The sequence below is a fragment of the Alosa pseudoharengus genome, unplaced genomic scaffold (assembly GCF_046254945.1).
Source record: "Alosa pseudoharengus isolate Yale_2024_CS ecotype anadromous, Long Island Sound unplaced genomic scaffold, YU_APseudo_1.1 YU_APseudo_1.1_scf_18, whole genome shotgun sequence".
NCBI classification, from domain to species: domain Eukaryota; kingdom Metazoa; phylum Chordata; class Actinopteri; order Clupeiformes; family Clupeidae; genus Alosa; species Alosa pseudoharengus.
Window position 1 is genome coordinate 32,280,210 of NW_027468650.1, and position 15,471 is coordinate 32,295,680.

At 43.8% G+C, this 15,471-nt stretch overlaps 1 protein-coding gene across 2 annotated transcripts in view; it reads left to right on the forward strand.

The window, feature by feature from the left end:
- The window catches only part of cpne3 (copine III), a 34,362-nt gene that overhangs the window by 1,282 nt on the left and 17,609 nt on the right, over window positions 1-15,471 (forward strand). The window contains exons 4-16 of one of the 2 annotated variants that reach the window (XM_076290971.1): window positions 156-230; window positions 1,209-1,280; window positions 1,732-1,812; window positions 2,100-2,189; window positions 3,098-3,196; window positions 4,840-4,926; window positions 5,162-5,221; window positions 5,512-5,645; window positions 5,886-5,940; window positions 6,224-6,275; window positions 7,995-8,128; window positions 8,430-8,666; window positions 11,199-11,325. In XM_076290971.1, coding sequence (XP_076147086.1) covers window positions 156-230; window positions 1,209-1,280; window positions 1,732-1,812; window positions 2,100-2,189; window positions 3,098-3,196; window positions 4,840-4,926; window positions 5,162-5,221; window positions 5,512-5,645; window positions 5,886-5,940; window positions 6,224-6,275; window positions 7,995-8,128; window positions 8,430-8,666; window positions 11,199-11,321 — 1,299 coding nt within the window. In that variant the 3' untranslated portion in view covers window positions 11,322-11,325. The remainder of the gene's footprint in view (window positions 1-155; window positions 231-1,208; window positions 1,281-1,731; window positions 1,813-2,099; window positions 2,190-3,097; window positions 3,197-4,839; window positions 4,927-5,161; window positions 5,222-5,511; window positions 5,646-5,885; window positions 5,941-6,223; window positions 6,276-7,994; window positions 8,129-8,429; window positions 8,667-11,198; window positions 11,326-15,471) is intronic. The other variant, XM_076290970.1, reaches the window with a different exon arrangement.

Genomic DNA, 15,471 nt, shown 5'->3' on the forward strand with positions numbered 1-15,471 from the left:
AGAATTCTCCATCAAACGATCAGACAGATTATTAAGGATAGAAAGAAAGTAGAACAGCTCTGTGAGAAAGGGTGATGAAATGGAGAAAGGAAGGCAGTGTTGGGACCTGAGGAGTATATATATATATAACCAATGTCTGTACTGTGCTGTTTCAGATCATCTCTAGTAGTAAGCTGACTCGGCCACTGGTTCTAAAGAATAAGAAACCTGCCGGCAAAGGAACCATCACGGTAAGAACACACACACTGTTTCTGCTCGCTGAATTGGGCTGAGGGCTGCCTGTTTCAACCTCGCTGTAGACATTACACTCGTTTCCTTTCAATGGGGCAGTAATATTGTTTTCACTTCCTCCTAATCCAATCCTCCAATCCTAATTGTGATATCCAGATCGGCTTTATCTGATTGTCTAATTACTTCCACAAATCTGGACAAATCTTGATAACATTGACATTTATTGTTGCACTCTATTTCACACTAGTCCACAGTTTTCCACTACATACATGTATTGTACAATCAAAACTCCTTATTACCAAGATAGCAAGAGGCTGACGGACCACTGTCGGTCCACTGGGGGCAGATCTGGCGGTCCGCTGGCGTTTTGCTCATCAGTTTTCTGGCGGGTTGCAGACAAATGGCCCAATATATTGTCACTATTGGTCTAAAATCGTTTAATTTGCTCAGTTATACTCCATACATCATTTTAATAACACTTTATGTATTGTCTTAATATTCTTGACAAGTTCAATTTAAAGAGATGGTGGCCCAACGGCGGACCACAAGTGGCACGCCACCGGCGGCATACCACCAGCGGTCTGCTATCTGCCAATCTGATTTTGCTATCTGGGTTAAATGCACATGTTGCATTCTGCTGGTGCCATTAGCTAATCCTTTGGCACAGTATGCTATAGATATGTTAACAATCCGGTCACGTTACTTTTCCACTGACATCATTTAATGCATGTGTGATGGCTCTTGTCAGCCACTTTCAGTCACTTGTTACCACTCCAAATGATTGAAAGAACTTGCCAATGTGTTTTAAGGCCTGTGTGATTACACCATCAGCATATCATATGATCACCTGCATACCGTAATACTAGACAGAAGTAAATATAATGACCGATAGCTTTGTTCACAAGTTCTGTTGAACAAAACACCCAAATAGAATGTTCTTTAATGTCACTAAAGCAACTGCTTCCTTTCATCTGCAGATCTCTGCTGAGGAGATCAAGGACAACAGGGTGGTGAACTTTGAGGTGGAGGCTAGGAAGCTGGACAACAAGGTGAGTAGGGCGCTGTGAGAACAGCTTGGTTAAGCTGTGTAGTCATGCGCTAACGGTAGTGGTATCGCAGCAGCAGTGTTCTGTATGACATTTTACAGCTCGCCTGTATAATCAGTTATAGAGGAAAGGAGGGAGTTAAGATTTGTGGAAAGTTTCTAATAGGCTTTACAAATTCCAGCATTCCAAAATGAATTGTTGATGTTCTAATTTGTTATTAATTGTATTGGTGTAGCCTTACATTATATATTTTTAGATTAAGCCATTGCTTTCAGTCTGCATGGGACATTCTAGTATTTTGCTTTAAAAATTATATTAAAGTTAAAAGGTCTACTTTTAGCTGTTAAACCCATTTTAGAAGTATGCTCCATCATACTATGTCTTCATCAATTCATGTTTTTTCCCCCCCAAAAGAAAATAAAGTTAAAACCTCGGCTATTGAATTGTCTTGTAGGATTTCTTTGGGAAATCAGATCCTTACTTGGAGTTCTACAGACAGCTGGAGTCAGGGTGGCAGCTTGCACATCGGACAGAGGTAAGCACACTTACCATGACGCAGTATCCGTGGATATTCACAGCTAAAAAGGAAGACACCAAAGGGACAATGTATGTAGTTCATGTAGTCGTTCATGTTGGGGCACCTTGCTTAATAGGTTCATCGTATTTTAGGGTTTGGTGGCAACTTTACTGTAGAGGGCAATTTAGCTCCTGTGAGTTTTAATCCCCACTAGCCTTGGACAGCAGGTTATTCCTCTGAAGCCTGCAGTGAATGTTATTCCTCAAAGTCATGGCACTGTTGTCTCACACTTTGTTTTTGTGCAGGTTGTGAAGAATAATCTGAACCCCTGTTGGAGACCATTCAGAATCCCTGTACAGAGTCTATGTGGAGGAGATATGGACAAACCTATTAAAGTAAGGATCAGAACATAGATTGATAGATACTTTAATGTCCCCATAGGGAATTTTGCCTTGGAATCCACAAAGCTTGGCCCAACAACGTAGAGACACAACAACAATAACACACATAGGCAGACCTAGAGACACACAGACAATCTAATGGGTAAGGATGTCAGTTAAAAATACACAAATAATTAAAAAATAACATACGTATACAAACACACACACACACACACTGTCCCATGTACATCCGTCTGCACCTTTCACTGACCACACTAACCCTGCAAGCACTCTTCTAGTTTCACACGTAGATCACCACATGTACAGGAGTGAAACAGTTCCTACACGCAACTAGCTCTGCACCATGTGCAATGTCACCATGCACACAGTGGAAGCTACTAACTTAAGCTTAAGCACTGATTCACGGCAATGTGTTCCTAAACTGTCCTGTGTGTGTGTCTGTGGGTGGGTGGTTGCAGCATTGTGTGGATGTACATCGGGCACTGCTTTGGCAATGGTGATGAATAACTAATTACTAACTTGATTTTCAGCTGTTTGTCTAAAGCAGTACTACTCAAGGACAAGTGAGTTCCCCAACGTCATAATTTGTTTGAGGTTTAGAGTGCGTGTGCTTCTGTGCATTTGTAGCTGAGTGGTCAGACTAGATACTTGAAGGGGTGTGTGTTTGTGTGTTTTGGTGTGTGTTTTGGGGAGGTGTGTATGAATGTGTCATTGAGTGTGCTCCACATTTCCAAGAAACTCCCATTTGCCATTGACTCATGAGTTGTAACACCTCTAGTTGAAGGGTATCTTCTTTTACATGACTCTTCACTGCATGCTGTGTGGGGTGGTAACAGCGTGTAACCGGGATGGCTTATGTTCACTTTGTCTGGAGTAATGATTAACTGGCCCCTGGCCCTCAGGTGGAGTGCTACGACTATGACAACGATGGGTCTCATGACTTGATTGGGATATTTGAAACGACACTTACGCGCCTGACAGAGGCTTCACGCACAACACCGGTAAGTGGTCATAACCCTCTACGTACACTATTAATTTCCAAGAGCCGTAACCAGGATTAAAATGAAACTCATGTTGGCACATTAAATGCTCATTGAGTCCTTTTGGTAGTACAGCACACACTTTCTAGTAAAGAAAGGTTTTAAAGATGGACTCCAGCCATAGATTAGCCCCAAAAAATGATCTTAGTTCCTGAAAGATATATATTCATAAGTTTGTTTCATAAAAAAAAAAAAAGCCCATCATGGCCGTGAAACGGCTTGCATGCATTCTGTTCCCTCGGCCTCATCTCTGATATGGGGATCTAATTGCCCCCTCCCCGCCCCAGACAACGTTATCAAATGGCTAACTGTGATCTGTTAATGTAAGAAAGCTAACACGTTAGCTTGCTTATCTTGTAAAACTAAATGTGCCCATGAAATCTATTTTTCCAGAAATAAGTCTGGTTCCTCAAATTAGTCAGGATTGGGTTCCATCTGTTGTTATGCAACAATGACGGGCTGTTCTGATTTATTATTCTGAAACCTCCAATGACCGTATAATGTCGGGCACCTGGCACTGACTGGTTGGATGTGTACATAAATCTATGTCTGATGATCTCAGACATAGCTACATGGATGAAGGCACACCACCTCCAGCTGAACCTCTCAAAGACTGAACTGCTGGTCCTCCCAGCTAAACCTACCATACACCATGACATCAACATCAAATTTGACTCCCTGTCTGTTTCACCTACCAGGACTGCAAGAAATCTAGGAGTTGTTCTCGACAACTAAACTTCTCAGATCATGTTGCCTCAGTCGCCCGGTCATGCCGTTTCGCACTCTACAACATACGGAAAATCAGGACTTACTTAACTCAAGATGCCACCCAACTTCTGGTTCAGGCAATAGTCATCTCACGACTCGACTACTGCAACGCCCTCCTGACAGGTCTCCCAGCCTGCGCAGTGAAACCACTTCAGATGATCCAGAACGCGGCGGCGCGCCTGGTCTACAACCAACCCAAGAGGGCACATGTTACCCCGCTACTCATCCAGCTACATTGGCTACCTATGGCGGCCCGCATCAAATTCAAGGCTCTAACGCTTGCCTACAAAGTAGTCTCCGGTTCTGCTCCCACCTACTTGAATGCCCTCATACAGACATACGCAACCTCCAGACCGCTGCGCTCCTCAGACGAACGATGTCTAGCTCTACCTCCGGTACGCTCAGGCCAATCCAAACTGTTCTCATCCGTTGTTCCTCGTTGGTGGAACACACTGCCAGTTCCTACAAGGGCAGGGACATCCCTCTCCATTTTCAAAAAACTCCTGAAGACCCAGCTCTTTAGAGAACATCTCCTCTCATAGCAACACTTGCTGATCCTAGCACTCACCAGCCGTCTTAAACTGACACCTAAATGTTAAAAACAGCACTCACTGATGCACTTATTCTTACTGTACTCTAATGTTTTTAAATTGTCCTAATATTGTTGAGAATTGCTCTAAAACTTAAACTGTTTACCATGTTGTTACTCGCTTTGGCTAAAAATGCGTCAGCCAAATGTAATGTAATGTAATGTAATAAATCTACTAAACTTTGTTAAGCCTCATGTACCTGTCACCTGTCTTGTAGCGTTACAGAGTGTTTGTGTTGTCTGACAGGCAGAATTTGAGTGTGTGAACATGAAGAAGAAGCAGAAGAAGAAGCACTATAAGAACTCAGGAGTTATCAGTGTCAAGCTGTGTGAGGTACCATGCTGCTTTCATTCAAGATTTTATCGTGTGTGTGTGCGTGCATTTGTGTGTGTGCGTGTGTTTGTGCGCGCGTGTGTGTGTGCGTGTGTTTGTGCGCGCGTGTGTGTGCGCGCGTGCGTGCATGAAAGAGGCCGAGAGGTTTCTGGTTTGAGTTTAAGGTTAGAAAAGATATAACTGAATCATGTTGAGTTGATTTTGTTTTTGCGTTGTGCCTTTTGGATGTGTGCAGATCGTGAAGGAGTACACGTTCCTGGACTACATCATGGGAGGGTGTCAAATCAACTTTACGGTAAGCATCAGCCTTGCAAGCCGGATACACATTAGAAACACTGACACACAGATCCTCAATGTTTATCAGTACCAATATACAAATACACTTGAGTAGCATTCAAATTCGCAAACATAAGCTAACGTTTGCAAACCGGTTTCTGTTTGCACACACCTCTGTATTCCTGGGCCTTGCATATGCCAACCCAATCACTCACACTCACACTCAAACACACACACACACACACACACACACACACACACACACACACACACAGCAATAACTCTTGTAGTTGTTGTGGCTGTGTGCAGGTGGCGGTGGACTTCACCGGCTCCAATGGTGACCCTCGCTCCCCTGACTCGCTGCACTACATCAGTCCCAGTGGGGTCAACGAGTACCTGAGCGCCATCTGGTCTGTCGGCATGGTGATCCAGGACTACGACAGGTGACTGAACTACTCCATCCCATAAACACACACACTACAGTGACAGATACACATCCATGAAGAAAACACAACTAATTACACAGACAACTGACAACAACTGATTGATTTACTAGAAACAGTGTCCCTTGTGTTCTTGTGTATTTTATTGACTAATGCTCAAGGTTCTCAGCGGTTTCAGTGACCAGGTAAATAAATAAAAGGCAAAGGACTCTATTAGATCTCTGTCCTTTCTTCCCACAGTGATAAACTGTTTCCTGCACTTGGGTTTGGAGCTCAGGTTCCTCCTAACTGGCAGGTACAGCCACAGTGATATTTTACATTACATTACATATTTACAGATATTTACAGTCTGCCCCTCTTTCGCTTTGTTTTTCTCTTTCTCTCGCTCTCTCACTCTCTTTCTTTCTATCTCTCTCTCTTTCTCCTTCTCTTGCTCTCTTTCTCCTTCTCTATCTCTCTCTCACTCACTCACTCACTCACTCACTCACTCACACACACACACACACACACACACACACACACACACACACACATTCGTGTACTGCTGTGTATGGATGTGTGTGTTGCTATATTTGCAGGTCTCTCATGAGTTCCCTCTGAACTTCAACGCCACCAGCCCGTACTGCCAGGGTGAGTTGCTCCTACTGTATCCTCCCACCAGCAGGGTACCCACGGGTCATGGGATTTCTGAAATATCATTGGATTTTAATACCGTCTATTCCAGACATGGAAAGTCAGGGAATTTTATCATTTTTGGGGCAAAGTCAGGAATATCCAGGAGTTTGTTGTAGCAGTTTAAAATCTACTTGCCAAAATGCATTAATACATATTTATTTTCAGGCAGCGTTGGTGTTTATTAGGTTATTAGCTTTTCCCATTACTGCCTGCTTGAGTGGTTGTGGTTAGCCCTACCTTTGTTTTTTCATTCCCTATTTATTCATTTTCTGCTCAAAAAAAAAGCCAAAGATTCTGGAATGCTACGCGACTCTTCTAAAACCTTTCAGTGTACCATTCATTATACAGTAGGTTATGGAAATCCAGTTTTGTTTTTGTCAGGGAAAAGTCATGGTGAGAACCCTGAGCCCTGTTTTTGCAGTGTGCATCTTTGTTCAGAATGAAAGGAGTAGGTTGGAGATGACGTCTGAGTGGCAGCGTATAGTCAAAGCAGACTTACTCACAGACCTCCCTGCCTTGACAAAACCTTTACCCAGAGCCTAATCGTAGACCCATTCTCCATGCTTCCCACGTGTTTGCTTTACACACACTCTTTTCCATCACGGACTGGCCTCTTCACATCCCCCAGAAAGAGTGTGTTGAAGTCACACTTTCCCTCCAGCAGCTACATGTCCTGTTATTGCTCTCAAATATATCCAGATTCATTTGATACGGCACCAACTCCATTTCACTAGTGCTCTTTAAAGGAGAATTCCGGTGTGATATTGACCTAAAGTGTGTTGAAACATGATACAGAGTGTGAACGTATGTCTCATAGCTCACCTCGGCTTGTCCCCTGCACTCAGAAATCTGGCGCAAGTTAGCCAATGCTACCAACACAGTGTTTTGTTGTGGTACCTCGGGCATCGGCCTAGCCATGCAAATAAATCACTGTTTTACACCATTTACGAGGCTCAAAGTAGCTCCATACTTCATTGGTAGACTTCCAAGGGCCTTGACATTTAAAACAAGACATGGAGAACTTTGAAAAAGCACTGGTAGTTTATTTACAAGACGATTTATACAGACAGTACCTTAAGGAATTTAACCGTTCGACGCCATCTTGAATTTAGTCACGATAAGTCGAGCGACGAGTACGAACGAACAGGTATGATAAGGGATCAGATTCCAAAAATAATTCAGTGGAAATGCATGGATTCAGTTGCTTCCAGTAGCAGCAACTGGAATCCATGCATTTTCACTGAATTATTTGTGCATTGTACTGCACATCCACTTTTGCACAGACAATACGCAAGATCCACACAGACACAACATTTGGCTGCAGCACAGAAAGACCACACGGGCCGGACGTTATGATGAATTTTGCGCCATCCGTTCAGTGTGTTGACCGCATCTGTAGAAGTAGCATGCTCAGGCATTTAGAGGAGGGAAGGGAGATCAGGTCTGCTGGACAACACAAGAGACTGGACACGATCAAGAGAGACAGAAGTTAGAGGGCTGTCATGAAGTATAGTGGCATCTACAGTGCCCAGTGTGCTCAACCAACAAGCTTCAAACTGGGAGCCATAATGATCAATTATTTATGATGATTAATCAAATGTGTCCCCTCCAATCCACTGCTCTCCCTTAGTTTGCCAGTCATTGTGTCTGTGCGTGTGTGTGTGTGTGTGGTAGGTATTGAAGGCGTAGTGGAGGCCTACAGACTATGCCTCCCCCAGGTGCACCTCTACGGCCCCACAAACTTCTCCCCCGTCATCAACCACGTGGCCAGGTTTGCTCACCAAGCAGCCAGTCAGAAGACGGCGTCGGTAAGAGCCTGACTCATTTTCGTCATGTATCATGGCCATTTTATCTGTCATCTTTTCACTCCGCCCTCTTTGTTAATGATTATGCAAGTTTTTATTGTGTTCTGAGATCAATATTCAAATAAAAGGTAAGGGACCCCCCCCCCCAATCTTTCTTTCTCTCTTTCTTTCTTTCTTTCTTTATCTCTTTCTTTCTTTTTCTTTATTTCTCTATCTCTATCTCTTTCTCCTCTCTCCCCTCTCTCTCTCTCCTCTCTCTCTCTCTTTCTCTCTCTCTCTCTATCTCTCTCTTTCTCTCTCGCAGCAATACTTTGTGCTGCTCATTATCACGGACGGTGTAATCACAGATCTGGACCAGACACGCTCAGCCATTGTCAACGCCTCCCGTCTGCCCATGTCCATCATCATTGTCGGCGTGGGTGGCGCCGACTTCACCGCCATGGAGTTCCTGGACGGCGACGACGGCCGTCTACGCGCCCCCAACGGCGAGACAGCCAGCCGAGACATCGTGCAGTTTGTGCCTTTCAGAAACTTCCAGAACGTGAGTTCTTCTCACTCCTCCCTGCCTAAACTGCATTTCAGTTCAGCGTCCACTGTGTTCAGTTGTTGGTTGTTCTGGGCATGCAATCAAGGCGGTTTCTCTTTCCTTGAGTGCTAACGCACACTTATGCGTGCACACACACACATACACGTGGTGTAATGATGTGTCTGGGGAGAAACAAATCCATTTCCTGCTGCTACTGCCTAAGCCATGATTTGCTTCACTATCTGCTCCCAATGCTAAAAAACCGACGTCTTTTCTGACCTCTTGCACTGTTGGTGAAGTTGTTGTTACATGGTAGTGGGTAATATTCCACTGTGATCATACCAGTTATGTTAGCTGTTCAGTTGCACAGAAAACCAGGCATGTTGAGATGGGATTGACAAAAGTGTGTGTGTGTGACTAAAATTCTGTTGCAGCTTTGACATCAGTTGCCTTGGTTATCTGGGGTTATTCAGCCAGCTGTGTAGGTTTTAGAGTCAGTAAGACGGTTACGCTAAAGATAATGTGTTTGTTGGACTGCCTCTGTAGTCCTGCTGATGGCCAGTGGGTTGTGGTTGTCATTAGCAGTCTGTATTGCCTTTGTAGTCCTGCTGATGGCCAGTGGGTTGTGGTTGTCATTAGGAGTCTGTACTGGCAAGAATCTACGGTGCAGAACATGATGCAGGGTTATGATACAATATAATGTGGTAGGCATTATCATGCCTTTTTTTAAAAACACATTTTAGGAATAGCATCAAACCTCCATATCCGTAAAATCAGAGTGAAAAGGCTCACTTTTTTATGCAATGGAACATTGGCATTCACATTTATGAAAGCATCCCAAAATCATAGAACGGCATAAAGCAACACAAAATAAACCTTTAAATTGACGTTTGTTACTGTATGATGACCAAACATAGTAACCATAAACATAATAATCAATTCACGATACTCAAATATATTGATATTTTCTTACGCACTTAGTTGTCATGGTGACATTCCTGTCTCGATGCTCTCTGTGCAGAAGAAGCTGTGAATATGATGGTACACTCGCACAATGTAATGAAGGCAAGTGATCCCAGATATCAGTGACAATGGTGACTGCCAGACATATCCGAAAGATCACTGCGGGTTTAAAGTGCTACTAGACAGCTGGAGATGTTTATCCAAACGTGCCTGACTTCGGCTACAATGGAGCTTGGTGATGGTTTGAGCCCATGGGTTTGAGCCCATTGGTGGTGTATTGTTTGCGACGGTGACAGGGAAGCTACACCAGGCGCGTAACTGAAGCGTTCAGTTCGCAACACGTAAAGTCCGTTTTAGACGAATAGTCTATTTTTTCCAAACGTACGTGCCGCTATCACGTCTGGTGTAGCTACTTCCATTGCTTGTAGTGAAAGCTCAGACGCAACGCGAATGCAACGCTTCAGTTACGTGCCTGGTGTAGCTTAGCCCTGAGGCCCAAACGGGTTAGAGTAGTCTACCATTGCTTGTAGATTAGTTAGCCTTCCCCTCCAGTTTAGATGGTTCCTTCATGGTCTTGATTGTCTCTCTGTTGTGTTATGTAGATTGATAATACTATTCCTCTGACTTGGTTAATCGATGTAATATGATACTGAAATGTAATGAATGAAACTGCTAAATAAATGTCTAAATAAATAATAATAAATGATAAATCTGAATCTCATAAATGAAATGTAAATTCATGAAACTGCTTCATGAAACACTGGTTATGGTGACCGTTAACATTATTTGATTACAGACTACCGTGTAGTGAACGCGTATAAGTAATATGCTCCGAACTTGGCTAATTGCTGTATAATGTCAGTATGTGGCATTCGTGCCATTGCGTTTGTTGGCCCTTGTACTGTATATGGCGATGTTGCTTCCACTATTTGAATTTAGGTCGTCTATTAAAGTGCTTTGGTTGTGGTAGTCCATAGTTAAAGCTGCAGTTGGCAAGTCTGACAGATTGAGGGGACTTAGCCAAAATGTTTAATGTTTACAAGTCTCATGCTCCTCCCCCACTACCACCAAGCACCATCTCATCGAGTTCAAGCTCATCAGTGTGCACCAGACTGCACCAGACTGTGATTGACAGTCAGATTTCACACAGCCCTGCTCTGATTGGACCAGAAGAACCGGGAGCTGTGGATTTTTGCAAAACAAATAACAGGCTCTAGGTGGAGGTAGAAATGCAGGTTTTTTTCTAAAACCAGCTGATTTACGTTGTTCTGTCGGAGGAAAAATCTTGCCAACTGCAGATTTAAGGGCTGAGTCTTAGTTAACCTGTTACATGGTTTTAGGCAACGGTAGTTAGCCTGTTGCGCGGTTTTAGGCAAAGCTAGTTAGCTTGTTGCTCAGTTTTAAGTGACGCTAGTTAGCTTGTTGCGGTTTTAGGCGTCGCTAGTTACTGTAGCCTGTTGCACGTTCTAGGCGTCGCTAGTTATCCACGTTCTAGGTGACGCTAGTTAGCCGTATGCACGTTCTGAGTGACGCTAGCTAGCTAGCCTGCTCCTGAGTTCTCCCTGTGTCTCCCTCTCCTTGCAGGCCACCAGAGAGGCTCTAGCCCAGAGCGTCCTGGCCGAGTTACCTCAGCAAGTGTCCTCCTACTTCAAAATGCTCAAACTGATGCCTGTCCATGAACCTGCCCATGATCCTGCCCCTTCGTAGAAATGTAGGGCTATTTCTTACCTGACCCCCACACACCCACCCACCCATGGACTATGTCCCACCTCAGGGGCTGCGTGGTTCTACTACTGTGGTCTACAAAGATATGGCCTTGAATTTGAACATCCCCGTAATGGTCACCAGTGCACAATGAAACTTGGGATCTGTTTGGTCATGGAGGATCCACCTGTTGGATCTCTCACAACCACAGAAAAGAAAGCTGCTTTCGTTGGCTGTCTTTTGCAGCAGTTTTCTAAATGGGATAGTCTAGTTGCTCCACTGTCACTCAAGGGCGGATCACATTGTACGCAGCATGCACTATGAAACACATTACTTTCAATGGCTTGCGCACGCAAGAACTGGTCCGCCACATTTTGCCGCTCTTGCGCCTGTAAATCATAGGTATTTTGCGCTGAGCCCAGCGGCAAGCACAACAAAAATCTTTTGGGGAATTACCTCAACCAAGAGCAACCTAGCGGTGAGCGCAGCGCATACCGCTAGCAATGTGACACCCCCCCCCCCCCCCTTCATTCAGTCTACAGATGTAGCCCCAGACCCATGCAGCCCCTGAAATGAGACTCAGTCATGTTTACTGCCTTTGTTGAGTGCATGCTTAGTCATCCCAGTCATCCTCAGCTTCATGTGCTTCTTCTTATCTGTCGTCTAACAAAAAGCATGTGGAAAAGCATGTCAAATGTCAGTGGTATGCTAATGCTATAGCCTTCCTTCCAGTGATCCGAAATCATATAGGCTTTACCCCAAATGATATCCCAACGGCATCCTTGTGCAAATTCATTGAAACAAGACATGATTTCCCCAAGTTACAATCAAATCCATTCCATATGTTGAAACTACCATATGTTGCTACTTTTTACATTTGTAGGCCAGGGCTGAATTATCGCTGACCTCCACCATTTAGGTTATGCCTTTGCCGTGGTTTGTCTCTCTGTCGGTAAGTCCGTTTGGCTCTAAGCAGAATTATGCAAAATCTTGTGGTCCGATTTTCATAATATCTGGAAAGGTGTGACATGCCCAAGGAAGAACCCAAATCACAAGCTGGATCCAAAAGTTTAGTTTCACTTTCACTAATGTTTCAAGATACAATTGACCTTGGTGGAGGCCTGTGTTCTCCAAGTGCCCTCTAGTTTAAAGTTTGTGATGTAATGAAATTGCAGTGGTCAGATGCAATACAATTATTGTATCAGCCAGTATTGTATGTTTTTTTTTTCACTAAGCCTAATTGTTGAAATGAATTTGCACAAGGGTGTAGAAGATCATCAAGTTATTTTGTAGGCTGCTCGAACTCAGTTATTTTTCATGCGTTATTTATAGAAATTGGCCATGCTAATGGCATTCGAGCCAACCTATGCTGTGTTGCATTGAGTTGAGTTGAGTTCAGTTAAAAGGTAAGTTAAGTTATTTATCCTGAAGGAAATGTACGCTTCACATTTTGCCCTTGATCACGGCAGCACACGGGAAGCACTTGGGTGTTAGTTTCCTTGCTCGGGAGAGTCCTGTTCAATCACTGCCCCCACCCGCATTTTCCTCCCAGTCAGGGACAGATTTCCTCTATTCATATGCTCAGTAGTTTTGCACAACAGTTTCCATTGTACCTCTGACTTGGTTAATCCAGAGCCATATAAAAGTAGAGTTGCGACAACTCCATTGACGCTAATGTTCCATTTTTTCCAAAAATGGCAGCTAATGGAAGCCTCAAATAGTTCCCGGAAGTTAACAATTAATAATAACAGCAGTGCAGTTACAGCAGTATAGACTGTTTGTAGCCAACATTTCAGACTCAGATTTACATTCCTTTGTAATATCCGAATAATAATAATAATAACAGTAATAGTAGTAAAGTAATAGTAGGCTATCAATAGCCTAATTATAATAATAAACGATTTATGTATCGACTATGACTTTTCTGCTGCTCAGTCTTTATCAGTTCCTCGTCAAATAAATTAAAAGAGGCTAAAAGCCCAATAAATGTGCCACACGTAATAGCCGAATATAAGATAACCCTTGCCTATCCCATTTCAATTAGGCAGCACTACACCACCACAAACCATCTGTCATTACGCTTTTGCGTTATAGGCCTACAACTTTTATGACGTGACGTTTCTTGGGCATTTAGCTTCACCATCACGTCAAGTTGTAACGTATGCGCAATGCTCATCTAGGCTATGGATTTAAGTGGCTTAAAGGCAGCAAAAGTGGGATATAGTGCAACTGCTTCCCCAAAACAAATCCTCCATAACTGTGTATTTAATCATTTGATATGTGGATAACTTTCAGTGGACTAAACAAAAGGTAAAGATTTTGTATCACAAGGCTAGTTGGTTCGTTATATGGCAAAGCATATAACCAACTTTGTTTGCAGCAGTGAAGCTGAGTTTGTTGTTAACATTGTTGGTAACTGTCAGGGAATTTAACCCCAACATATAGATACAAGAACCACAACACGTAGTATTAACTCTGGTACCAAGAGGAGAGCCTGCTAATGTAAGGAAGAATTCATCACACCATCAGTCTCTGACTGCAGCCCAAAAGCTGTGTCTTTTATTGTACAGATGCACACAGAAAATAGGAAGCAAGACATAGCGACTTCATTGTGACATACTCTTATCTCACCCACACACACACACAGACAGGGTGCAGTTCCTGTCTGTCTGGGTGCACACTTAACTTGTACTCTCTGTTCTTAGAACTCAGCACAACAATATTTCTGCTTACACAAATGGTTATACAATGATAATAATAATTTCCTTACAGTAACGTAAATGTTTCTTTAGTTAGGAGCAGTAGCCTACTGTTTTTTTTAATGTTGCATTCACTTTCATTGGCAAAAGCTAGCCTAATAGTCCAGTGGACAGAAAGGTGAACCCGGAAATGTTGAGTACACCAAAGTTTTATGATGGTAATATATAGTATGGGTTCCCAGCATGCAGAAACTGCCGGATGCTAATTTGCATATGTTGGGCAATTTGTGTAATTGAGCTAATTAGCATAAATTAGCATAATCACCTATATTGATCATATTATAAAAGCTGCTTGGCCAAAATGGACCATGTTAGTATGTTTTTAGGGGTTACTGGAGATGCTGAGTCCATATCTGACATTTTCAAGATTCAAAATCACTATTTAAACTTGGTTTGGTCACGTTTTTCCTCTCATTAAGGATACAAGGATACAAGGAAGTTTATTGTCACATGCATATAGTTACTGGAAGTAAGAAATGCAGTGAAATTATGTCTGGTGTCAGCCCATTTGTGCATTTATGGGGGGGGGGGGGGGTTAAAAAGTGCAGTAGAAGAGGGGTTTAGTAGATTGCGTGGCAAGGGCTGCATAAGAAAGGTGGGGGAGGATTGGGATTGGGGGGGGGGGGGGGGGCACCAACAAGGGGCACCAACAAGGAGCACCAACAAGGAGCACCCAAGAGCAACAGGGGCATGGAAAAACTCCCTTACCAAGGAAGAAACCTTGGGCAGATCCACGGCTCAAGGGGCTAACCCAACTGCCATGGAATAGTGTGCTGTGTATGTGGGGAGAGGGCAGTGTGCAATATGTGTGTTGGAGAAGCTTCCTCATGAGACAATGTGCTGTGTATTGGGGGGGGGGGGGGGGGGGGGGGGGGGGGGGGGGGGGGGGCAGTGTGCTGTAAGTATGTTGGGGATCTGTGTTGGAGAAGCTTCCTGATGAAATAATGTGCTGTGTATGTAGGGGAGAGGGGGGGCAGTGTACTGCAAGTATGGTGAAGGGACTTACTATTGCAAGCAGAGTACTGTATGTATGATGTATGTGAGTGATGACAGTGAAGATGTGTGTGTGGGTGGGAGGGGAGTGGAGCAGTGACTGTGTGTGTGTGTGGGTAGGTGGGGGCAGTGTGCTGTAAGTATGTAGAGGATGTGTGTTGGAGAAGATCCTGAAGACAATGTGCTGTGTATGTAGGGAGGGGGGGGGGGAGTGTGCAGCAAGTATGTAGAGGAGGCTTACGGCTCCCACACACAGCTGCGTTCCGTCAACGCATGCCAGTGGGTGTTCCCGACGGTAGCTAATGAAATGCAATGCAAATGACTTGAAGTAAAACCGTAATGTGATTTTTAAGTGCCGTCCGTAGATTGGCTTGATTGGCCGGTGCCGTCTGTCGGTGCAG